This window comes from Morus notabilis, unplaced genomic scaffold, assembly GCF_000414095.1.
Source record: "Morus notabilis unplaced genomic scaffold, ASM41409v2 Scaffold241, whole genome shotgun sequence".
NCBI classification, from domain to species: domain Eukaryota; kingdom Viridiplantae; phylum Streptophyta; class Magnoliopsida; order Rosales; family Moraceae; genus Morus; species Morus notabilis.
This window is the reverse complement of record NW_010358037.1, coordinates 239492-265020: the sequence shown is the minus strand read 5'-3', so window position 1 is coordinate 265020 and position 25529 is coordinate 239492. Positions and strand designations below refer to the sequence as shown.

Genomic DNA, 25529 nt, shown 5'->3' with positions numbered 1-25529 from the left:
TATTATTATCCTATTCGTTCAAAATAATTTGACTCTTTTCATTTTTTTTAGTTTTGTGTTCTTTAATGATCATAATAAAAATTACGACCAGAAATAAAATTGTGAGAAAAGGGGGAGAAAATCTGGCTTAGATTGTAAGGAAACTATTATTTAAAAACGTTAAAAGAGAAACGAGGGGAAAAAAAAAAAAGACAACATACATTAGTTAAAATATTGAAGTTAATGGATAAAAGTCGTAGTGATGTATTGATGTTACATGCGTAGATATTTGTTTAATACAAGTATAACTGATGTTAGATCCGTTAGTAAAGAATTTATAATATTTAAGTTAATAGGTAGGTTGCATTATTAGTAGGGGTGGTAATTTGTGTCATGTGTCGTGTTTTGATCATTTTTTTTAAATTTACAGTCAACCTAAACACGACCCGTGACACGAAATTTTTTAAAAACCGCAACACGAATACAACACGACCACTTTACGAGTTGACACGACACGACCCGAAAATGACCCGTGACACGAAATTGACCCGTGAATCCAAAATTGACATGAAAATTGTATACTTTTATTTACTTTTTTACATATTAGAAATAACTTAAAATTCATAACACACTAAATTACAATAACATCCATTGAAATTAAGGAAATAATAGTATAAGATTTTGAGTATAACTATCATGATATCACAAGTTTATAATAAAATTTAAAATATGAAATGAAAAATATATGTATTTTTTAGTTTTTTACGAGTTTCGTGTCGTGTTCGGGTTAGGCGGGTCCAACCCGAAATTGACCCGTGTTTTTCATGTCAATTTCAGGTCGACCCAATTCTGACTCGAACCTCTTTTTTCTTAACCCTAACCCACAAAATTCGTGTCATTTCGAGTCGTGTCGTCGTGTCGTGACCCATATTGCCGGCCCTAATTATTAGTCTATACGAGAAATGTTAGCGTCATTCTTTTTATAACTTTTTTTTGTAACTTTCTACATTTACTGTTTGATATTTTGATCTCACTATCTCATTTTCTTTTTAAATAATAATATATCATATTATTAAAGTTTATGTGTCAAATAATAAATATAAAGTAGTAAATAGAGCGACAAAATAATAATGCTGGCATTTTTTTAATCTATATTAAAGGACACCTAAATTGAAAGTAAAATATATCTGGAAGAAAAATTAAAAAGACGGGACAATGACACGTGTGTCTAATACGGCAATTTTTTTTAATATAAGCAGACGTAATGACATAAGTACCCCTAAATGTAATAACGAAATTGTGAAGCAAAATAAGTATTCTCCTCCCATGTTTATGGCTAATTAGTTGCATAATATTCTATAACGTTCCCGATTAATATCGGTACATTAACTTATCTAATTAGTTGCATAATTTTAAATAACATTCCCAATTCATATCGAGTCATTAACCTAATCAGCCATCATTTTTTGAATTTTGGAAAAACATCAAAACCTTCCAAAGAAAAATGAAAAACTTGGTGACGTTTGAAAAAATGAAAAACTATGTGTCGATTGGTTCATAGGTTCAAAACTATAATTTATGATTTTAATTTTTAAAATTTAAATTTTTATGAGAGAAAAATACTGTAACGAACTAAGAACCATAATCCTAAACCAGCCAGAACCCTCCAAACAAACGGAACATAAAACAACAAACTCTAATCTTCAATGAACAGGAGCCTAATTAAGATTGCAACTTTATGATAATTAAAGAAGATTAAAAATTTGAAAAGTTAGATGATGTTCCTGTGCAAAAGGATATAAATGAAAAGACATTAAAATTAACGGTCAACTAGACTAATGTCTGACACTAAAGTTGATGAATAATTTTCTAAAACAAAACAAAAGGACAAATACAAATAGTGCAAAAGGAGGAATGATTATGAGACTACAATACTTATTACACTATTAATTTTAGTTCAAACGTTTGACTTTATTCAAGAAGAAACTTTGAAGAATGCCTAAAAAAAATAAAAATAAAAAGATACGGGTTTATGCCATAAATAATGGAGTTTCGGAATCGTGTCATGTAAATAGCTCAGTTAAAAATCAACAAAACATGGTAAACCCGAACGATAAAAAAAATTATGACGTAAATCTGGAAACATGTAAAAACTGTGACAGGGCACTTAATTTTCTTTTACTCAATCCCTCTTAAATAAATTTTAGTAAATATTACACAATATGATCTTTTTTCATGAATGAATTAAAATGTGACTTACCTTTTCAAATATCACATGAATAACTTCTTTAAAAAGATTACATTTTTTTAACACCCTAAAATACCCTTCGATTTATTTTACTGGGCGTTTTTTTGTTTATTTCCGGAATTTTCTCTAACAACTTGACTAAGGACTCGTTTAGTTCGCTGATTCGAGTTTTTAACTTGAGTTGAGATGTGACTTTATGTGAAAGTTTTTTACTGTAGCAAAAAAATTATATATAACTATTTCTGAGAGCTATTTTACTGTAATAAAACTCGAATTCTAAACTCGAATCAGTAAAATGAACGGAACCTCAATATTTTCTCATTCAAAGAAACAACCAACGATTATGTAATCTTGTATAAATAAAAGCAAATTAATATTCTAATTCAGAGCAACAAAAAAAAAAGAAGCAAATCTAATACGATTGTTTAAACTTTTTATATTGGTAAAAGAAATAGAACATAAATAATGATAACTGAAACCATCTCATAGTTCCATTAAATTATTTACTTTGTAATTATGTTACTAAAATAACAACAACAAATGGTGCACAAAGATACTAACATATCATTAAAATAAAACATCATTAATATAATGTCATATCAATTATAATGTAATAGAACAACCCATTTTAATATCAATTATAAAACATCAAAAGTTTTTGAGTCTCGTAAATGTTCAATGAAAGAACAAAATCAAAAGTAATTGTTACTACAAATCTATTTTTTTAGAAAATACAAAAAAATAGATAAACCAACGATTCTTCTCCAACAACTTAAACGAATATACAAATATTCAAATATAAAATAAAAAAATACAAATAGTTTGAATTCTAATATCCAAATATTTCCAATCCAAATATTTTCAATTCGGATTCTTCCCCAACAACTTGACCGAATATTCTAATTCAGAGAAAAAAAAAAAAAGCAAATGTAATACGAATGTTTAAACTTTTTATATTGGCAAGAGAAATAGATAAACCTTCATTAATTAAAAAAACATAAGTAATGATAATTGAAACCATCTGATAATGTCATTATTTTAATGAGCATGTATTTTAATGATATGATATAGTGTATCGTTACACAAAATAAATGAATCTCTTTGGTCACTTCTTTGATATTGGGAATTACAGTTGTGTTCATAATTGTCGTTTCCATAGGATTAACGAATGAAAAATCCTGCAAAAAAGATTTTGTAGTGGTAACTTTCAATACATTATTATAATGACATATCCATTAAATATCATAATGAATTAAAATTTTTGATACTCTAACATATATACCGGATCATTCATTCTCTTTATTTCATTCTCATTATTGATAGTACTTTCAGATAGAGTTATATCTTCCACAACAATTTAAATTCCTTTATTTTAGGATTTCATTTTTTTTAAACAGATAGATATCCCATGATTTGTGGGGAAAAAAAAAGTAGAGCAATATCTAAATTATGTAAAAAGTAACATCATTATAAAATCAATAATGTAATATTACATAATACTTTATTTAAATATCGTTATACAATTAGGCGATGTATGAGATATTCTCAAACATAAGCCATATTTCAATTATAGATTTGTAATTTGGCCACATGTCTAAATCACCCTAAATTTTATGGCTTCGTTTTGGACTTTTTTTTTTTTTTTTTTTTGCTACCAAATATGGACTTACAAGTTATTGTTTGTGTAAATATGACAATAACAATTACTATTAACAGACACGTCGTTTTAATTCGCATTGTTGTCGCATGAAACAATCCATCGCTTCACTCTCCACGCTTCCCATCTCTCACTTATTACCTCCAACATAAGAGAACGATCGGAAATTGTAAACAACAGTTTGTAAATAACCAATTTACTAATATAGAAATTAAGACAGAATGAGTGAAATAGCATAATTGTTAAGGTGATTAATAAATTATAACAATTTTTTAAAACATGTATTTTATAGCATAATTTAATATTTTAGGCTTTCAACAATATTAAAAACCTAATAATATCCCTAAACCATCTCTCTCATTCTCCCCTCTAGTTAAGTCTACCATGGCCGACGTTTGCACCGGTGACCGGTGGCCGACGAACGGTTTTTACCGTATTTTTCAATAAATGTCATATTTACTCGTTAATACCATATTTATTTAAAAATCTAGCAGCCAGTACTAGTGACTAGTAAATAATGTATTTATCGATAAATATCTTATTTACTCATAAATACTATATTTATTTGAAAATCCAGCTGCTAACACTGGCGGGCGGTAAATACCGTATTTATCAGTAAATATCATATTTATCTAAAAATTTAAAAAATTTAGCTACCGACACCAACGACCGGTAAATATCATGCTTACTTATAAATATCATATTTACTCGTAAATACCATATTTATCTAAAAATCTAGCCACTAGCGATTGGTATCACATATTGTGTTTATTCGTAAATCTGAATTTACTGTAAAATCTAAGATTTACTGATACTGAATTATATTAATGTTATTAATATAAAATAAATATTTTTTAATTCTGCTTGTAAATCTAAACTTTGTCGTATGGTAAATCTAGAATTTACCATCAGAACATAGATTGTGTTATTCGTAAATCTTTTACCATCCGAACACAATTTTTGTTTCTTCGTAAATCCTAAATTTACACAATAAATCTTAGAGATTTACATCATAACACATATTGTGTTTATTCGTTAATCTTGGATTTACAATATAGACAGTGAGGAGAAAGAGAGAGCGTGGAAAGAGAACAAAGTAAATTTTAGAATTAATTTCTTTTTTAAATTAAGAGCATTTTTAAAATGTTAATCTAATGTAAATCCAAATTTGCACCTATTAAACTTATTTACTAACTAATTATAAACCTTGACCCATTTGTTTTTATTGCTTATTTAATGGAGCCTATTTCCCTCAATCTCTCGAGATTAATTACTCTTCTAAAGTCAAATTGTGCGATTGACCAGAAATCTATTAAAAAAAAAAAAAAAGTGGCTTCTTAACTCGCAACCCATTCTCAAATTGTGCGACATGTCGTTTCGCATCGTTAAACCTTCAGACTCAATCTAAGCAACAATTTGTCACAGTTGTTATATAAACAGCTGCTATTAGTCAATTTATCTCCTTGAGTTATATTAACAATCTCAACGTCACTTTTGAGAGTTGCTACAAACCTTGCATCTCCATCACCTCCATCCTAAGCACGGGCATTGTCTTCACATCTGTAACCGGCAAAATCACCGCCTAAGATGGCTTTGGCAAACCAATCCAGTTCAAAGACAGTCATGCTGTGTACCACTCTCTTAATAGGGCTAGTGTCAAAAGTTGCCTCGCTCCTGATGCCAAATCCGCCATCTCGGGTTTTACTCGGCACCCAAAAGGCAATGCGGCCTCCTCAAGCTGCTGTTGCAGCCGCCCACCATGGCTATAGTCGCCCCTTCTATCCTCTGTGAGATGCAAAATTTTTCCTTTTTCAGATGGGTCTGATTCTGGGCAATGCATGAAATCATGCATTTGTGGCTTCGCTTAACAGTACTCCTAAATGCACCAGTAAATTGTCAGGCTCGAGTAAACTCTAACTAAATGTTTCATGTTCTATTGGTTTCTTCTCGATTATATTAGGTCATCTATCCTAGTCATCTGGTATTTTCTCCCATTGTTGACACATTTTTTTATTTACATTAGATCACCTCTGAATCCTGTAAGCTTACAAACCAAACATGAGACAAATTTCATAGCATAAATAACAGAATGAATTTTACTCGACCATAGTAAATGCAAAACATATGGGGGTGAAGAAGCATCCTTCACAATATAACAGGCATTGCACTGCAAATTTGACTGATTTTACTATATAATTTCAGTAACAAGAAATTTGTGGATTCTATGTGCATCTTTGGTGTTAGCTGTTGCACATGGCAAGAAGAGAAAAAAAAAAAAAAAAGTGCAGATAATGCCATAAATTGTACCCTTTGAAAATACAAGCAATCTCTGCAACCATGTATAATAAATAGCCAAAGCTCTGTTCAGCGCTTGAAGAACACTAAATCTCTACTACATTTGGCTTTGATAGCATCCTCCAGTTTCTCAACACAGTCAAAATCAGCTTTAAAATGAACCGTTGTTGTACCGTCTTTTCCAGTCTCATAATCTTGCTTGATATCTTCAACTTGAAAAGATTGTAGCTGGGAACATAATCAGAAATGAAACACTAATTCTGACAATGTCAATTCAACAAGGAGAAGTATAATTATGGATCTGTAAAAGGTTACCTGATGATATAAAGCTCCTAAAAGATCAAATGGAACCTCCACACCCATTGGAACCTGCAATCCATCGTTTGAAATAAAAACATTCTTCAAAAATGAAATAAAAGAATAAATGTAAACCCAAATGGATTTTTTTTTTTCGAGTACTTGAAAATCATCAAAACAAGTTAATCTTATTTTTATCTGATCTAGCAATATCTATGCTTAATGTTAATACCTTTGATTTGATAAGACAAGTTGGGGAATTTCTCAAGCATTCAGAGGCAACTCCTCCATAAGCTCTCACTAGCCCACCAGTACCTAATTTGATACCTCCAAAATACCTTCAAAACAATCAATTGTGTTATGCAAAATTCACAAAAGCAAATTGTTTCTCAAAGAATTTGTCATAAGCGTCTCAACAGAATGTAAAAAACCTGATGACAACCACCATAACTCTGTCGATTCCCGAGGAAACAATCGCAGAATGTATTGGCTTCCCAGCTGTCCCCGACGGTTCGCCGTCGTCATTCGACCGATATTGATCTCCGACCTGAGTTTTTTTTTTTTTTTTTCAATCATCAAAAGAAATTATACAAACCGAACAGAGGATGTGAAATGAAAACCCTAATTGAGATTGACCCAACCGACCATGTAAGCCCAACAATTGTGAGTAGCTCGCGGATCTCGCACCTGGTATCATCGAAGACAAATTAAACAAAAAGAACGGAGATTTATTCGAATATATACGCGTGTGTGTGTGTGTGTGTGTAGAGAGAGAGAGAGAGGTAGTACCTGAGAGAGGAAGGAGAAGGCGGATTGTTCATCGGAGATGGGGCCAGCGATGGCGATGAATTTGCTCTTCTTGATTTCCTTTTCGAAAGTCACTCTCTCCTTGATCGTCGTGAAGGCGCCGCCGCCAGTATTGCTGCTAGTGGCGGTGGTGGCCATCATGGCGGTGGTGGTGGCGGCGGCGGAGTTGAAGGCAATCGTACGACGGTTAGAGGTAAAGAGGAGGAGTTTGCGGCAGTGGTGATGGGAACAACTGGGTATTGCTGTTATTGCCACCGGCATGGCTTGCTTTGGGCTTTGTTGTTGGCTCCTAGTTCCCACCCACTTTCCGTTTTCTTGTATTTAGGCGCAATGACTTTACAGATTGCAACGATGTCGTCTTGAAGAACAGAAGGCGGATTGTTTGTCGGAGTCGGGGCGAGTTGAGAAAATAAACGATCCAATAAATTTATTGAATTAATTTCAAAAAAGTATCCTTAAATAACCATGGTAAGACTTTATCCTTAAATTTTAAAAAGTAATATATGTTCCCTCCAAATTTTATTCTGTTAACAAGTTTTCTCATTCCGTTATAATAAGTATCGAAATTCGTTACGTGTCAGGCACATGACTCATCTAAGGAGGATATTATTATAAATTCACCTGTAATAACCCTTCCAAGCGTTAAAAAAAGAAAACTCAGATCTTGAATAACATAAAGATCAAAAAAAGAAAAGGAAGAACAATGAATTCAAGACGGAATCATCGGAGTTGAAAGGCTCCAGACAGATACTGCAAAAGTCTTCTTCGAAGTTGTCGTCGGAAGGAAGTAGCGATTGCGATGAAGACGAAGACGATCATAAGATCGCCATTGAATTCTTTGCATAACCAGAAAAAGACGAAGACGAAGAAGAACCGAAAGCCGCCATTGAAGAGTGAAAGTGAAGGAGTGATATGCAATGTTGAAGAGAGAGAGAGAGATAGTTTATGGAAGAGAGAAGAAGTAGAAGGGAGGTGAAGAAGAAATGAACCCTAGAAAAAGTGGTAGAGCGGGAAAGAGAAAGTGAAGATGATGATCAAAGAAAATATGGTGAATTTTTTTAATAAAAATGAAAAATTATCTGATTATGAAAGTATAAGCGTAATTGCGCTTTCAATTCTCACTAAATAAGTGACACGTGGTAATTCCGTCACTTATTATAATAGAAGGAGAACACTTGTTAACGGAATAAAATTTGAGGAGAATAAATGTTATTTTTTAAAATTTAAGAAGCAAAATATTTAAAGGGTCATAGTTCAGAGAGAATTTATAAGTTACTGTCATTTTAAAGTATAAGGCAACATGTCGTTTAAATCATAAACGCCATGTCTTTCTACTACATAACGACAATGTTTTTGTGACAAAGGACTTGTCGTATATCTAATTAAACGACGACAAAGTTTTGTCTTCTCAAGGAAAAGAGAGTACATTAATGATATGTCGTTTCCGAAATTAACCGATTTTGCAACATAATTGACGACAGATTTTATAAAACCCTATATATCAGTAGAGTTTAACAAATTGACAATGAAGCAAAAGGAGAAAGTGATAGCTAATAGCTATGGTTGCTATTACCATTACCCACATCAATGACGTTTATTATCAATATATGTATATGTATATAGACATTCGTTAAGGGCACAATAATTTTAAAGTTCCTACCATGAAAATGCCCTTGACAGAAAAAGATGAATTGTTTTCTAAATTTAGGCTTTTTCCTTAAATATGGACCCACCATTTGACCAATCATTCATTAATGTCTCCATTCAACTATACTCAGCTTTGTTTTCACACTTTTTTTTTTTCGTATGCATACTATTCTAGATCCATAAATGCTCTCTACCCATGACATTACTTTGTTGTGCTATATTATTATTATTATTCTAGAAAATCTGGACATTGTTTTTTAAACCTTCTCATTGGATTGATGAGGGTTTATTGCCCGGCTTTGCTTGAGTTTTTTTCTTTTATTTATTTATTGTTTTTTAAGTTGAGAACTTGAAGAAGGATTTACTTGCGGCAGTTAGAGTACAATCAATTTTTCATCTAATGTCAATAAAAAGTCCAGTTATACACACGTGTCAAATTCACAACTAGAGTCAATTTTTCATGAACACTACTTTTACCCAAGAAATTTTGTTGGCGTGGACCGTGGACATAAATATCAAAGAACAGTCCACTAATTTAATCCCAATTGTAAGTAGGAAACTATAATAAAGTGCAACGTATACATATGATAAAAATTTTCCTTGATTCTATTTCCTTATGGCCTCGCACTTTTTAGTAGCACTTTTTAGATATTAAGACCATCTCTCATACAAATATTAAAATTAATTATATATTTAATATAAAAAAATATGATATGATATGTTATTAATATATAGTGTTATTTGAAATTTTACTCAGGAAATTAATATATAAACATTTCAACTAATAATAATCAAATGTTAAATTTTTCATATGTTATACTTGATTAGAAATTTTCTACGAGTTATAGTATATAGGAAATTTGGCACAATAAATACCATTACATTAGAGAGGTTTTTTTTTTTATATTCAAATGCTAAATTTACAGGCAAGTAACTCTCCATCACGTTACTAATTTTCTATAAACATTTTCTGATATAGCGAAATTTTCTTCTGAATATTAATCCAAAACCTACACAGACCTTTGTTTCTATTTGTTGATGGAGAATTTCTTTAAAAAGCTATTGTTTTTCTCGAAGGAGACTTTTCTTTTGAGAATCAATGTATAGAATTAATGCTTCTAAACTGATGTTTTGACTTAGGTAGGATAGTTTTGACTTATGAATATGATGTTTAGCAAGATTAAGGGCAACCGCTTGTCGATCTTTCAGGAATTTGATTATTTTATAACATGGGTTTTTAGAGCAGTTTAATTAATTAAAATAGAATATTGAATAAGATAGAATAATATTGTAACGATCTGAAGAATTAAACAAGTTTAATTAAGATAATTAAGATTTATTAGTGTGTCTAATATGGTTTAATAAATTAATTATTGATTAATAAATGTTTCTAACAAGTAAATTTAAATAATTCCAATGTATTTAAATATTATCAGTATTTACATTTTACCCAGAAGTGTGTATGAGCACATTTCTAGACTGTCATTTTAAGTTGTGACACATGTCCTTTTTTCTTTTCTTTTCTTTTCTTCATTTCCTTTTCCTTTCCGTGCACCTCACTCTCTCTCTCTTCACTCTCGTTCTTACTCTCTCATTCTCTCACCTCACTCTCTCTCTCTTCACTCTCGTTCTTACTCTCTCATTCTCTCTCATTTTCTCTCGTAAATCAACTGGATTTTGAACCAAAGAATAATTTCAATAAGTTTTCAATGCCAAGAGAAGACTTCAAGATAAGATTTCTGAAAAACCTCTCTTGATTCTTGAATTTTCAGATTTAGAAACTTATTTTTGGTTCGAAATGAATTTTGAGTAAAACTATAGTAGAAATTGGAGATATTGGGTTCTTTGGACTTGATTTAGTACTTAGAACCCAGATTTAGTAATTTTCCTTTGAGATATCTCGATTTGGACTCAGATTTGCAGGTTTTTAGGCTGATTTTACGGGTTTTCCTCTCCCTACTGTTCTTCACAGGTCGACCTGTGCGGTCGATCGGACTACACTGAGTCCACCGGTCGACCTATGCGGTCGACCGAATTGCACACCACCGGTCGACTGGTGGTGTTGCACTACTCTATCATCGGTCGATCGGTGTACATTGGGTTTAACCCTGTTTTGTTGTGAAACCCTGTTTTGACCTCGGTTTTCAAGGAGAACCCAAATTAGCTTTATTTGGGGACCTAGAGTGAATGGATTAGCTTCTTTAATCCATGTTTTGAGTTTGAAAACCCTTGAAATGATGATTTGAAACATCAATTGGTTTATGAAACTTAAAAATTGATTAAGGCACACTAATAGGAAATCAAATGGTATAATTGAGATTGAAATTGCTATAGGAACGAGAATTGGATCCTAAAGTGTTGTTTTGTATCAGTGCTAGCTGAGGACTCGGATTGAGAGGCTTTGAGGAAGAGAAAGCCAGAATAGAGCAACACTAGCCACATGTTTGATATTTACAAGGTAGGATTTCTTACCCTTTCCTTTGTGAGCCTGTTTTCAAAAGAATTTTGGCCTTGCAAATGTTTTAAAGAAAGGGCATGTTTGCAAAAGAAAAACATTTTAACCCCCATGACTTGTTGCAGTTCTGGGGAGTATAATGAACTGTTTCATAAAGTTTAATGAATGATTTCTTAAGATAAAAGATCTTACAAATCGGTAAACCGGCTGATGGCCTAGATAGGATGTGGAGAGTGCATCCTTGGGGACAGGATCCGAAACTCGGCCCGGGTGATATGGCTTGTGCATGTGGTTGTGTAAGTAATTTAACTGATGCATGTAATACGGAGATTTTCAGTTATATTTCCTTTGAGAAAAAGGATGTGAAGTTCCAGCTGTTGTGTTAGAACTGAATGTCTACATTTATTCATTTACTTATTTATTTATTTACTTATTTATAAAGTTATTTCAAAATATATCCTACTGGGCTTTTCACTCACGTTTTATTGTTTTATAAATGTTAAACCCCTCCCATGCAATTCTGGAAGCAGTGCGGAGTAGCTAAGTTGCTACCACCTGATTAGGAGAGGATTGTGATCATCCTCCCTGTGTACGAATGTAAGAATTTATAAATTCTTTAAACTCTTATATTTGGATTTCTAGACTGTGGTTGATGTCTGTAATGTTATTTACATGTTCATGTATGTACCATACTGCATATCTTGTGGGTGAAGTCCTGAACGATGTTAGAGGCTTAGTTATAAACCTCTTGTATTCAGTCAATTTATTTTCAACGAAATGTGGGGCTCGTTTAGAAATTTTCTTAATATTTCATTCTTAATCGTATTTAACTCCTAATCGAGTCTCCATGTCACCGACCCCTACCCAGAGGGTGACAAATATGCACGAGTTGGTCCCGTGTTTGTAGGTGAATATATGGTTATGGTCAAATTGTAAATTGATACTATGGTGATTATGCAGTTTTATGGTCCAATTATGTTATCCAAGATTAGCTGACGGAGACTAATTTAGAGTGAGGTAGAGAGAGAAATCAGTAAAAGTGTAGACTTTGAAAGTGTCGTGTTTGGAAACGGAGACAATGCTCATGTATGCATGATGTAACATAGAAGATCCACTAAATTCCATTCGCTGAAAGAGACTTTTTTTTTTTTTTTTCAATCTCAAAAGAGACTTTTTTTTTTTTTTTTCAATCTCACAGTGAGAAGAAATATTTGGATTCATAATATTCTCCAACACAATGAACCCCTATAAAAAGATTAATGCGGTACTGGTTTTTATTCAGAGACTTTCCAAGTTAAGTTTCGTTACTAGATCGCAGACTAGCCAACAATGGCGGGCTTACCAATTAAAAGGCTGACAGAGAGCGACGTAAATAGCAGACTCTCAGTTCCTAAGGAATGGTGGGATGTAATTAGGCCACTTTTCGGCGAAGAAGACCGCCGCCGCGAGATCGAGGTTTGGGCAGTCGACGGCGTGGGGATGTTCTGGGAGTTCCGGTGCGCCGTCCGACAGAAAGGGCCTTACAAGAAGCCAGTTCTTCAGTCTGAAGGCTGGCTCAAGTTTGTCAACTACAAAAGACTCAGAGCTGGGGACGTGGTCATTCTTGAGACAGTTGAGAACCAATTCCGAGGTACGAGGTTTCTGCTCAGAGCTCTCAAGTGTCATGCTGATGGTCACTGGTTTGATGTGTAGCTAGCCATTAATTTTAGTTGTGTTCAGAGCGGCCAGCTTTGATAGATTTCTTTCTTTTTCTTTTTTTTTTTTAAGGGTTTTGCCTAAGTTGTTATTCTCTCTCCTTTGAGAATGTTTTTCTAGTCGAATATACTGAAAGTAATAACCGTGCTGTTTTAGGTTCCATAATCTTCTTTTGATTATCTAATGTTGAATAGGGTCGGTTTGAATTTGGTCAATTAAATAGGTACAAGGATTTGGATCCATCTGCGCTTGCTCTACAAGATTTTGCCCATAATAAATGCAATGTGCTTGTTCATAAAATGGGTTGTTGTTTTCATAAAGCCTTAATCCATTCATTCCAAAATTTTGCGCCGGTTTCATTTTTAACTTAATTATGTATATATCTATTGTGCAGTAGAGAGATAATGAATTCCATAAGTTATATTATTTGCATTTAACTTTACATTTTATTACAACTTATATACCGCATCAATTAAAATTCTAAAATATTCTAAAATTCTAAAATACATTAAAAAAAAAAATAGAGGCGACATGTAATTCTTATCATAAACAATCAAAATTCTAAAATATGGAAACAACGTGTCATGAATACATAAAAAAAAAATAAAAATAAATAAAAAAAAGAAGCAAAATTTTGTGGAAAATGACGTGTAGTTTATTCTACAATCTGGCAAATTTACTACAGAAACTGCCTTGTCGTTTTTATATTTAAACGACAAAAACTTCCATAAGACGTACGATATCCTGTTTTGTAATATCTCACAACAACAAAATTTTAAGAACCAAAACGGCAGGAGAGTCCTTGATGTAAAAAACGCCAATCTTTCAATTTTTGAATGATACAAATTTAAAACTAGTGTCTGTAGTTTATTTGACAATGCTAGCAAACATTGAACAAAAAATTAAAAAATGTTACGTCGTTTATGAGACAAAACGACCAAAAGCTTCTGTAAGATGTAAGGTATGTCGTTTTGTACCCTCATAAAACGACAGTGATATTTAACATTTTGTTGTCGCTAACGGCGGAAAGGGTTTCATTGAACCAACACCAATCTTTACATTTTTATATTAAATTTTAATGGATGGCGCCGTGAAATACAACAAAGTGTCTGGCCCTTTTCCAAGTCAAACGACATGAAGCTGTAAAAATAAAAAACTACGTGTCGTTTGTTAGTGCTCTATGAGAAATAAAAGCTCATCCGAAAAGGGGAGTAAAAATGGGACGAACAAACAACTGCAGATTGCAGCAAATGAACGACTGCAACCTTTCGTCGTTTCATCGTTCCACCGCTTCAACCTGCCAATCGCCTCTTTGAAATCTCTCAAGTCTCGATTTTGCAGAAACAACTAGGTAAAGTTTTCTGGTGTTTCGTTTTCTGTTTCTATAAGATTTTTTTTCTTTTTGGGGTCCATTTTATTTTTGTTTTTGATATTTGATGTTCCTGATTTAGAGCAGAAGTAGGAGAATCACATCAAAACGAAGGATGGTTGAGGAGGTAATGGAAGGAGTAGCTTCAATAGCACTTTTGCCATGTGGATCCATTTCTGGCCATTTCATTCAACTCCCTCATTCCATTTGCTATGGCCTTCAAGCCACTGGTACTATTACTACTTCCTTATAACCTTAATTCTACGAATATGTCATTGCTATTACTTGCTCTTTAATCCCATTTTTTAGGGTCGATATCCGGTTAAAAAATGGATGCATAATTTTCTCATTTTTTTCGTAAGTGGGGGTTTTTGTTTTTTTTTTTTAATTTATTGTAAAGGGTGTGTTTTTAACTGATGAATTTGTGATTCTAGCTCCCTAGATACTTGGGGGTTTTGATTTTTTTTTTTTTTTTTTTTTACTTTCATTGGTGTCAGAATTGGCATGTGAAAGGGAATGTAGCAGGGGTGAGGATTACCGTCTGATCAAGCTCACCATCATAGACTACAATGTATGAACCTTGCATTATCACCATTCTTTTGTGTTTCCTCAAAATTAAAGTGTGTTGTGTCTCATGACTCTTTTTTGGTTACCCTTTTTATCCTATATATTACAACAGAGAAAGAAAGAACGAGATGTTATTTTGGAGCGCAGAGGCCATGATGCTGCTAGGTTGCGCACCATTGATCATGCTCATGGGTGAGCCATCTTGGAACACCATTTTGACTCTGAAAATTATAAGTGTTTTGGTGAACAATTATCGATCAACAAATGAGTTTCGTCTACATGACATGCTTTTTATCTTGTGTTTTGAAATGCTTTTTCTGGTCAGTTGGGAAAAGGACGTCGTTAGCATGGTTGAGGAGAAACATGGGAAGAACAAGATAATGATTTCTTTCGACTGCGAGACGCTGAAAGCTGAGAAAGCGGCCGAAGATCATATCAAACACTTCATGCCCAAATTAGCTGGCCTTGATGCTGTTGGTATGTAAAGCGGTTGCTTTTGCTACTTTTATTTCTCATAGAAGAATAAAACAAAAAACAAAGTCTGGGTTTGGTGATTGTGTTCTCACGGATAACAGAATGGAAATTATATCTAGCTAATACCCGTTGTTGAGAATAGAACTCTGGAAATGGTCATCATCATATAGAAAATAATACAGAATTTTAAAAGGGAAAATTATTTGTTTAGCTGGTCTTAATTCTAAAATGTTTGCTTCGTAATCCTCTTTAAGTCTAGAGGTTGATTTTAAATGAGATTCTTTGTGCATTTTCTTGTATCTTGGTTATTCCTTGTCCAATTTTCTTTTGATAAGTTGGTTATTCCATTTGGACTTGTTCTTTCTTTGTAGAAAAGAGTGTGCTCAACACGTGGCTCCTGGATTTCGTTCTTTAGTTTAATCTTCAAATGGAATTGGCTCATAATTGCTAAAAATTGTTTTCTAGTTGATTAACTTTGATACACTCAAATTTTTACTTGAAAAGTCATTACAGTTGCAAATTACACTCTATTTATTACTCTCTTTTATGCATGTTTACACGCTTGAAATCTTACTATTTTGTATACATTTCACTTCTTCCTCTTTTTTTCCGTGTGAATGTACAATTATGATGCAATCCGATCTCGACAATTTCATGGTTTTGAAATGAGTTATTTGACCATTAACCGAATATCTCAATTTGTGCAGTAAACATTGGCCGTATGACCATAGCAGGATTGGATTTTGAGGCAGAGGAAGTTGATGGAAACCAGAATAGACCTGATAATATATAACGCGTTCTGTTTACCTTATTCTGTATAGTACAACCTTTTTCTTTAGTCCTTAAAGGATGCAATCTCTACGCCCAAACATGCATGTCAAATGACATAGCTTTCATAAACAATCAAGACATGTCTGTTTGCTTCATATTTCACCAAATTCTATCCTTAAAAAGGTTATCTATTATGTCCATGTTTTCCCAATATTATCTTCCAAAACGAACAGGGTAATTCTCAATTAACTTTATGTTCGTCCAAAAAGTTAAGGTTGTCCAATGGCGTCAATAGAATTTTAAAGCTTTGATGGCATGACCATTCTAGACAGAGGGAAACAGGGGAGAATATACAGAATGATATCATTCTATTAACTTCCATTAATATCAGACAAATTAAAAGAAGGATATACATCCTATTCTACCATGCAATTCAAATGACTATTTGATGCAAATCACCTAATGAATGGGATGAATGTAAATAGAAAATATAGGGCGCCAACAAAGCCACAGAATACTGATGAATGATCACAGACAAGTGAAATATTGATTATTGCACAAATCAATTCGACATCCACGTACATATTATACATGTCATACGTCAATGATAATTCTTGGTCACAACCTTTTTTCATGAAAAGGACAACACAAAATGTAACGGTCAGCAGCATCTCCAAAACCCTTCAACTCGAAAATATGGCCAGGACAGACTGGGAGTCGAAATCACGGATCAAAGTTATATGGTTAAATATGCCAAGGGGAAGTCCGCTCCAATCCCATGTCTGACCATCAACTTCCGCATCAAATAACAAAAAATCTGGTAAAGGCAACAAAGGCAAGGAAAACTACGTTAATCACTAGATGAATGAAATTCAAACTATATGGTCGACCTAACACGTTCAACTAAAGGTAAATAATAAATATCCATAGGAATGAGACTGCTTTTGCTGTATCTCCAAAAGCGGATGGTTATTTTCTCAAACTAAAGAGCAGATACAGGCTTCACTCCAGTTTACTGACAACTTGGTTTCATAAATCTGCCATCTAAATATCACTTTAACAAGCTCTGTAGACTTAACTTTGCTTCACTCAGAAATACAAGATTTTTGTGATGAGGGTATACCTGCTTTTCATCAACCGTCACTCCCCCTCAGATGCCTCTTCTGAATCAGACAGAGGCAAAAGCGTGCAGATCCCAAGCATATGTCCGTTGAGGCAAACAAAATACTCGATACAATCCTCGTAAGCACCCAATCTAACACTAGCACTCTGTGGTATCATTTTGGCTTGCAACATGCTCCACAACTTAGCCTTACAATAAGGGCACACCTCCTTCGGATGAAGCTGAGCCTCCCTCTTAATCAGCATTTTCCGCACCTTCGATGTTGAGAATGACTTGAAAACTCCTCGGAAAAATCCCACATCACCATCATCTCCTTGGTCAAGATGTTCACAAGGGTCACAAACATACAAAACATCTGTTCTACATTGCGGCAATAGAAAGCTCTTTCCTGATGTCCTGGAGAATCGAGTCCTATAAACAAAGTGACCAGGAATTTGAACGTTATTAAACAGGCCGCCTTTCTGACATCCTGAACAGTATATGAGCAGCTTTCCCAGTGCCCTCCAGTTCCCATCAACATTGTGACTTCCACAAGACTGCAGATCACGCATCATTTTTGGTGCTCTTGTACGACAAAATTCCTTCCATAGCACTCGCTTCGCAAGATCATCAAACCATTTGCATACACAGGAAAGTGCAGCAATCAACTTAGGGTTCCAATTCAACTGTTGAAATACTAGGAATATCACTTCTTCACTCAGATGCCCCTTTGTGCATTGGCAGCTTGACGAGTGTATGCAACGATACTGCTTGGTCAGAATCATCGTTTCAACCTGGCAAGACAGAAAGATGCACCAATTTAAAAGAAAAAAAAAAAATCCTTTGTACATGCTAAATGAAAAAGAGGAAACATTCTCAGGTTCGTAGTTAGCATCATAACAACAACACTAGTGATCAAGTTTGCAACCAAAATAATAGTCTGACGTAACTTCCTTTTTATCAGGACGGTGGCATATCCATATAATCTTGGGAGGCCAGTGCATTCCCCTTCAGTATATGGATCCCTCAAGAAATGGATTGCCCATATAACCCATCTACCACATCGGACTAACTCGAACCCAAGACTTATCAAGGAGAACAAGAAGCCTTGCCACCCTAGAAAATGACCGCTTGTAATAATATGATGTAGTTTTGAAAGTTAAAGCAACTGAACTACTTAAGTCATAGTTTTGAGAATTGCAGATACCACCCAGATAACCACAACACAAAACTACAAACCTCATCTGATCGGACGCTAATAATAGTTCATTACAATGAAACCCAACTAAAAAACATACACAAATTTATAGTTCCTACCAAGTAAGACTACAAAGTGCTATCCATAGTTTGGCATTAGAGCTCGAACAAATGAAGTCCCAAAACAAGTTTTTCACTCTAAATCTAGTTCATTCACACAAAAAGGTGCACTCTTTTAGCCTATTCATCACTTCCAAAATCTCAGATCCACAAAGTCTCCACAACAAAATTCAGAGCTTTTCAAACAAAATCTACCGAAACTTCAAGAAACTAGTTAAACCACACTAGAACTCTAACATTAAATCTTCACCTGATTGCACAAGACCAGTAAGAGAAATGAAGAATTGGCGAAACCCTAGCCCATTTCAAACCCAACCAAACGCCCGCCAAAGGCACTGAGAAGTGCGTACTCGATCGTAATTTTCTCGAAGTTGAAGCCCAATTTCCAACCTCAGATCAAGATCAGGATTCCCAACTTCCGCGAATCACCGAAACCCAAGGAAACCCAACTCTGCAAGACGGGAAAACAGCAGATTTAGGGTTTTTGCAAGAACCAGAAAGGGCAAAACGAAAACCCAAGAAAAGCCCAGTAATTTACACCTCGGACGCAAGAAACATCTGGAGCTTTCGCTTCCCCACAGGAGCAATTTCGTCCAGAGAAAAATACGCGCTCACAGAGATAGAATAACGCTGGTAAAACCAAACGCAGAGAGAGAGAGAGAGAAGAAGGAATGGCTTTGGCTTTGGCTTTGGTTTTGGTCTTTGCTTTGCGCTCCATATAGAAGAAGAAAAATGTAATAACATTATTATATTGGTCGCAATGTTTACAGCGACAAGTGGATGGAGAAACAACCAGTTGTAATGCGCCACGTGTCGAAAGAGCTTAGCTGGCGTGTTTCAGGCATTCGTTGTGGGGACCATATTGTCTTATCTGTCGTACAGGTTGAGGAAAAAGACAAGCTGAGTCGGTTGAGTATCGCCCTTAGTTTTTTTTACTGCGAATCGGAGCTTGAGGAGTATATTTCACAGGGTACTGGAAAAGATTCTATTGGTATAGTAATTCTCCGCTTGCCACGTGTTTGCTTATTATTCTTAATCACTGTTCCTTTGTTGGTGATTATAATGCAATTAGCATGCGGCTTCATTGTAAAGATTTGATGTCCCAGACTATCTTTTGAAAATTTTGACGCTTCATAAGTTGTTTAAGTACTTTTGAGTGAGATTATTAATTTTGGATTACATTACAAATAAATAGTGGGACAAATAAGGACAATAAATTCAAACTAGCCGCCTCTTTCAACTTGTTAAAGAATGATTAATTAACAAAAATTGTGTTTATGTCTGTCTCTTTTAAGCTTAACACGGCTCTATAAGAAGGAAAAATGTTCTATTTTATCTATGTTAGAACATCTCTAAATGAACTCTTTAAATTTTAACTAAATTCTAATTAAAATTACTAAAATATTATTTTAGTTAGTAATTTTTAGTAAGTTACTCTAATCATACTCTCTATTTTAAATTATTTTAATATATTTTTTAGTTTAAAATATAAATAACTTTTTTTTTTAACTTTTACTTTTACATCAAAACAAAAAATAAAATAACAAAAAGAATAATAGCTAACCACTTCTTGTTAGCTATATTTAGTTAGTAAAATATGCTTTTGTCAAAATAACTAACCACTTAGTTAACGGTTAGAGTGAAAAAAAAAAAAACTAAATCATTAATTATTTTAGTTAAAAACAAGAAATGACTAACATAATCTGACTTATTTTTAGGTGTTAATGTATTTGGTTAGGTGGGAAGGTTAAATAAGAAATGATCCATTAATTGGTTGGAGATTAGAGAGACGAGAGATGAAAAGGTGAGTTTCTGGAGTGCAAATTTCTCAACAAACTGTTTTACCCTTCTAACAAAATATCAAAAGCTGGTAAATTAAATAATATAGTAATCATACAAATTGTCACTGATATTATAGCGATGTAATTTCATATCATAATCACAACAAAATCTAACAGTATGAAAGTTTACTGGTCCAATTGAATTTTTGTATTATAGGAAAAAAATACTATATATATATATATATAGTATTTTTTTCCCTTAATTCAATCACAGAATTCCTTTTGTATTAGAAAATCTTTATGACGGAGAATGCTATTTTACTCTATCAATAGGAACTGTTGTATTTAACTGTTAAATTAACTTTTTAACGATCAATTTACACATGTTTTGCATTAAAAATTTACAGCACAGATACAAAATTACTCCTATTGTAGAGCAAATCGCTAAAAAATTGATCCAACCGTAAACACAATTCTTATCGGTGGAATAAAATAGTATTTCTCCACCGTAAATGCATCATTTGTATTAGGAAGAAAAAGACACAAAGTCATGCCATTTATGAGTAAACTGCAGCAGCGACTATTGCTACTAGTCCTCACAAAACGTAAAATAGCCAACTCAGATATCGACTTAAGCCTCCTTCGTTTTGAGAATTTAAGTTTTCAATTTGAGTTGAGATATGACATTTTTTGAGAATTTTTAATTATAATAAACAGTTAGATGTGATATTTTCTGAAAATTTTTAACTGTAAAAACTTAAAACTGAAAACTCGATTATTAAGTAATTTCAAACAAATTTTAGTTCCAAGCCAAAGAAAATAAAAACAAATAAACAAAACCAAAAAAAGAATTAGTTTGATGTATCTTGATAAGCACGTTTTTCAGTTACTTTTGATTCCTCCGGTTGATGTTCAAAAACTTGCCATTTGCCACAAGAGTCAGACACCAAAAGACATGCATAGAGAAAGCGAAAGACAGCTAAATACGAAATTAGTCAGCCGAACCAAACATACAGTACTAGAATGTTTTTAAGAGGTAACATCAGTCAATGTACTAAAAAAAGGGAAATAAGAAAGCTACATCCACCAAATTACAAACCCCAAAAGTTAAAGAGTCATTGTCACTTGTATCAAAAGAAATAAGAAAGATATTACAAGTAGTCAAATATAGTTTAAAAAAAAAAAGAAGTCAAATATAGTTTAAAAAATTTCATCTCCCTTTCCTTTATGAGTTTACCCTTCTTTATTCACTGAATCAAATTATCAAAACCATATGAGGAAATCAAACTCGGAAGATAAAGGTAAGAAAAGCATACCGTCCAGAGAATTGTGTGTGAAGAAGTCAACCAAACCAATCTACCTTTACATTTTTCCCAATGGCCAAAAGCTTGTAGAATACTAAAAAATTTTCCCTTGCAAGCTTTATGTATTTATTTATTTCTGACTGCTTTATGAGGGTAAAAAAAAAAAAAAAAGTTTATAGTTTTTGTGTTAATCAAACGAAGACTCTTTTCCACTTAATTGACTTGTGTTTGCAGCAGAAGGTTTGTTGTCTTGAAGCGAGATCACCGTTTCAAAAGCACCAACCAAGGCCTTAACCTTGCTCTTCCGGGTTTCGACGAGCTTACTCGCTGTTTCTTCAATCACATTGTTGAACAAACCCTGAGCGTCTTTCTTCCCCTGCACATCTTGATGTTTCAAAACGACTTTCTCTGCACTGGTTTCAGTACAATCGTCGACAATTTCCTCTCTTGTCTTATATCTTCTCCTCTGGGCATCGGCATCGACATCTTGGTTATCCAACACTCTCCCTCTCCTGAACTTGAGCCTCCTCGCAGCGTTATTCTCTAGTTGCATCTCCACCACCTTTCCCCTCCTGAACTTCAATCTCATTGCTTTCTCATCCTCATCTTCGGCATAATCCAAGCCAGGCCTTTTGTGCATCTTGTTATTCATGTCCAGCATCTCCAAGTTATCCACACTTTCTGCATCACTGTTCTCTGAGTAAGTGTAGTCTTCCGATTCACTTATTGTGTATTCAGAGTCCTGTTGATCTTCCTCCTCTTCAACCCGTGAAGAGGATAGAAGGTCCGGAGAGGAGGAAGGCTCAGGTGATAATGACAACGGATGTGGCAGAAAGTCTACTTCCGTTGCATGAGTTTCATTCTGATCTGATTCTAATATATTGTTTTCAGTTTCCATCTCCATGACATATTCCTCTTCCTTAGCACAGGTTTCGTTCTGAGGTAACTCCAAGGTATTGTTTTCATTTTCCATCTTGATGACATACAAGGTCTTTTCCTGGAAACCATCATTCTCAGGTTCTGCAGCTTCAGAACTTCTGACCTCGTTATTACTCTTAAGAGGAGGCGCAACTTTCTTCAAGCTACGGTTCTTCATACTTGCGCTTGCAACTTTACCCTGCGAGGGTTTAGAGGACAATGAAGCTGCCGGGGATGCTTGCACTTTCTTTAGAGCCACTTGGGAGGTCCCCGTCGTCTTGCCTATCTTCATGTCACCACGTCCATTTAACCTTCCCACAGATTCCCCTAAAGACTTTGGCTTCCCCGTAGCAGGTTTCAGCTTCAGAGAACTTGAATTTGTGCTAGAAGAGTTTTTCAGCTTAGGTTCTGTCAAACCTTTCTTCAAAGAGACTTCCTGCTTTCCAGTAGAACCTGACACTTTCTGCTTTATGGATTTCGGGGTTTCATATGTGTAAGATTTTGAATCAGCTTCGAGCTTGACCAGCGATGTTTTCTTCTTCCCGGCAATCACATCACCCTTTAGAGAATTCAGGCTATCAAGTGATCTTGTCATATTGGGGGCATTCTGGGACTGAGTTTTGACCGCAAAAGACTTGTTCCTCCCTAGAGAAGCCACTGAATCCACCGAGCTTCGCCTGTCGTTTGGTTTTGCTGCAACCCTTTTCATGATAGGATGTCTCGACTTCTCTTCGAAGGCGTGTTTCCTCCCATATTTACAGAAGTCATGACAGGAACCAGTAGAAGATCTTAGATAATTAGGAACAACTTTTTTGCCGCTGTTTGAAGAGACAGCCTTTCCTGTAGAGTTTCTTCTTAAACCGTCCCCATCAAGTGTGGTTGGCGTCATTTGTAAACTGATATTCTCCTCCGCCATCAGAAAGAACAAGATATACTAAACCAACTTTAGAAGAAACGAGCCTGAAAACCAGCCAAAACTACTTTATGAGGGAGCAAAGAAAATAACAGGAGACGAATATTAACTCCAAACATATTGAACAATAACAAGTTTTGAAAACTCTGGTTCAAACAATAGTTTCATATTTCTTCACCCTGATGGGATACAGAAATAAAAGCTAAGCATTATATGTTACCACTTAGAGTGATAGTGGTGAAGAAAATATGTGGAAAAATTTTATTTATGTAATGCTAATTTTTAATGATTTGAGGAAATTAGACAGGGAAACATAAAGTTATGAATTTTTACCAGAGATGTATGTAGCTTTCCAATTTTGCAACTAGAGATTCTGAGAACTATTGAGTACAAAAAAGAATTTCACGCTTCTTATATTTCCCTATATAAATAAACAGACCACAATAAATATCATAAAGGTATTCAATTTACTGTTGCAACGTTTGAAGACAAAAGATGGCAAGATCACACTTCTTGTAATTCAAAACTACTTTCCATCACATTCTTCTTGTTTGGCAACTCTTACTAAAATAAGAAAATAATAAATAAGCATGTTGTCACAATAAACATAATGAAGTGCTTGAACAATAAGCAAAGACATAACCGAACAAGAAGAAACCAACAAACAAATAAGCAAGCAAATAAAGAAACCGGAATCATTGCTTGAAATCTAAGCAGAATAAAATAAACTTAAAAAATTAAAATATTGAAATCAAATAAATCACCAACGACAAAATCAAAGAAAATAATAGTAATAAAAAATAATAATAAAAAAAACTCATCCAGCTATACAATCCTCTCGTTACTTGCTCAAACTTCATTGTAATGAGCCTATTGATATATAAAATTTTGCATTCTAAGCGCAATACCCACCAACATATAGACTTTCAAGCCAAAAAAACTTGCTTTTTCAGATTAATAGATTTTTTTTTAATCATGTCGCACCCAATTTAATTGATACAGCAGTAGTAAGAGAACAAGGAAATTTCTCAATTCATTGTATCAAGAACAGAATTCCAAAAGAAGGCAATCTTGGGTTGAATCGAGAGAACTTGAAAAGCAGAACTACAAATAACTAAAAAAAAAAGTTAAAAATTCACACCAAAGATCTAAACTTTGTGCAAAAACCCATTTCAACAATAGAAAATGCAGAAGAAGAAAAACACCCGTCTTTGAACAATGGAAACTAATCAATTCCAAAACAAACACAAAAAAGAAAAAGAAAAAAGAAAAAAAAAAAACGCACCCATTAGAGCGTTTTTCTTGGCACGAAAACCCATTATCAAAATCACACTTTTCCGATAACCCATTTGCCAAGAGGAGAAAAAGACTATAACCCAATTCTCAGTTTTCCATAAAAAAAGAAAAAGAAAGAAGAAAGGGCCTTTTTTATAAACACAAACGCAAGGGCCTTTTTTATAAACACAAACGCGTAAGAGAAAGAAAAGAAGCATAACTTACCTTTCTTTTGTTTCCTTTTTTATTGGATTCTTTATATCTTTTCTCTCTTCTCTGCGTGCTTAACCAGAAAGCCAAGATAAAGGAGGAAGGGGACAAGAGAAGAGAATGAGAAGAGAAGAGAAGAGAAGGCGTTGGCGACTGTGTTTGTTTCGTTTTGGTTATCTTTTCTTTTCTTGGTGTGATTTTTGGATTTGGTTTTTGTGTGAAAAAATGTGTGATGATATTTGTTAAATATCTGTGTAGTGTGTACGTAGGATTCTGCTTCAGAGATCGTGCAAGCAAGAAAGCAAGCAAACTGTTTTGAAGTTTTTTTTTTTTTCTTTTTCTTTTTTCTGATCCGCGGGGATTTTCTAATTTGCCCTTTAAGCCGCGTTGGCGTTTGTTACAACTTACACAATCCTATCCTAAGATAAATAAAAGGAGAAAAATTTTG

The 25529-nt window shown here is 33.9% G+C and overlaps 4 protein-coding genes across 10 annotated transcripts; 1 reads left to right on the top strand and 3 right to left on the bottom strand.

Annotated features, from left to right (window-relative positions):
* Nucleotides 1–5141: 5141 nt before the first annotated feature.
* LOC21403854 (IMPACT family member in pol 5'region) lies at nt 5142–7624 on the bottom strand. Of its 3 annotated transcripts, none has more exons than XR_002901568.1 (7): nt 7266–7624; nt 7122–7163; nt 6908–7023; nt 6709–6814; nt 6495–6548; nt 6192–6407; nt 5142–5760 (listed from the first exon to the last, which is right to left on the bottom strand). XR_002901568.1 is itself a non-coding variant. In XM_024161154.1 (6 exons), exons 1-6 carry the CDS (start codon nt 7542–7544, stop codon nt 6249–6251), a joined length of 756 nt encoding a protein of 251 aa, XP_024016922.1. In that variant the 5' UTR covers nt 7545–7624; the 3' UTR covers nt 6158–6248. The 3 variants fall into 3 exon arrangements, 1 of the variants encoding a protein (XP_024016922.1); XR_002901569.1 differs by having other exon boundaries at nt 5142–5669; XM_024161154.1 differs by lacking the exon at nt 5142–5760 and having other exon boundaries at nt 6158–6407.
* Nucleotides 7625–14313: 6689 nt separating this feature from the next.
* Nucleotides 14314–16479, top strand: LOC21403852. Of its 2 annotated transcripts, none has more exons than XM_010091290.2 (6): nt 14314–14431; nt 14537–14679; nt 14947–15020; nt 15129–15208; nt 15342–15493; nt 16198–16479. In XM_010091290.2, the coding sequence occupies exons 2-6, from the start codon at nt 14565–14567 to the stop codon at nt 16281–16283; spliced, it is 507 nt and encodes a 168-aa protein (XP_010089592.1). In that variant the 5' UTR covers nt 14314–14431; nt 14537–14564; the 3' UTR covers nt 16284–16479. The 2 variants fall into 2 exon arrangements, with proteins under 2 accessions (XP_010089592.1, XP_024016933.1); XM_024161165.1 differs by having other exon boundaries at nt 14532–14679.
* A 195-nt stretch (nt 16480–16674) lies between these two features.
* Nucleotides 16675–19380, bottom strand: LOC21403851 (EID1-like F-box protein 2). 2 transcript variants are annotated; one of them, XM_024161133.1, is made up of 4 exons: nt 19221–19380; nt 18931–19131; nt 17385–18157; nt 16675–17078 (listed from the first exon to the last, which is right to left on the bottom strand). In XM_024161133.1, exon 3 carries the CDS (start codon nt 18146–18148, stop codon nt 17402–17404), a length of 747 nt encoding a protein of 248 aa, XP_024016901.1. In that variant the 5' UTR covers nt 18149–18157; nt 18931–19131; nt 19221–19380; the 3' UTR covers nt 16675–17078; nt 17385–17401. The 2 variants fall into 2 exon arrangements, with proteins under 2 accessions (XP_024016901.1, XP_010089591.1); XM_010091289.2 differs by having other exon boundaries at nt 18931–19380.
* A 2300-nt stretch (nt 19381–21680) lies between these two features.
* On the bottom strand, nt 21681–25462 carry LOC21403849. 3 transcript variants are annotated; one of them, XM_024161146.1, is made up of 3 exons: nt 25097–25462; nt 23930–24017; nt 21681–23643 (listed from the first exon to the last, which is right to left on the bottom strand). In XM_024161146.1, the coding sequence occupies exon 3, from the start codon at nt 23597–23599 to the stop codon at nt 21953–21955; it is 1647 nt and encodes a 548-aa protein (XP_024016914.1). In that variant the 5' UTR covers nt 23600–23643; nt 23930–24017; nt 25097–25462; the 3' UTR covers nt 21681–21952. The 3 variants fall into 3 exon arrangements, with proteins under 3 accessions (XP_024016914.1, XP_024016916.1, XP_010089589.1); XM_024161148.1 differs by lacking the exon at nt 25097–25462 and adding an exon at nt 24882–24927; XM_010091287.2 differs by lacking the exons at nt 23930–24017; nt 25097–25462 and adding an exon at nt 24882–24941.
* Between the last annotated feature and the right edge of the window lie 67 nt (nt 25463–25529).

What these genes read in the sequence shown, in the direction of transcription:
- LOC21403854 (XM_024161154.1), bottom strand. Translation starts at nt 7,544, where the DNA reads ATGCCGGTGGCAATAACAGCAATACCCAGTTGTTCCCATCACCACTGC. An exon ending in CCTTCTCCTTCCTCTCTCAG is followed by an intron (nt 7,164 to 7,265) that starts GTACTACCTCTC and finishes CGATGATACCAG; the next exon opens with GTGCGAGATCCGCGAGCTAC. An exon ending in GTTATGGTGGTTGTCATCAG is followed by an intron (nt 6,815 to 6,907) that starts GTTTTTTACATT and finishes ATTGTTTTGAAG; the next exon opens with GTATTTTGGAGGTATCAAAT.
- LOC21403852 (XM_010091290.2), top strand. Translation starts at nt 14,565, where the DNA reads ATGGTTGAGGAGGTAATGGAAGGAGTAGCTTCAATAGCACTTTTGCCA. An exon ending in CTATGGCCTTCAAGCCACTG is followed by an intron (nt 14,680 to 14,946) that starts GTACTATTACTA and finishes CATTGGTGTCAG; the next exon opens with AATTGGCATGTGAAAGGGAA. An exon ending in AGCTGGCCTTGATGCTGTTG is followed by an intron (nt 15,494 to 16,197) that starts GTATGTAAAGCG and finishes CAATTTGTGCAG; the next exon opens with TAAACATTGGCCGTATGACC.
- LOC21403851 (XM_010091289.2), bottom strand. Translation starts at nt 18,148, where the DNA reads ATGATTCTGACCAAGCAGTATCGTTGCATACACTCGTCAAGCTGCCAA.
- LOC21403849 (XM_024161146.1), bottom strand. Translation starts at nt 23,599, where the DNA reads ATGGCGGAGGAGAATATCAGTTTACAAATGACGCCAACCACACTTGAT.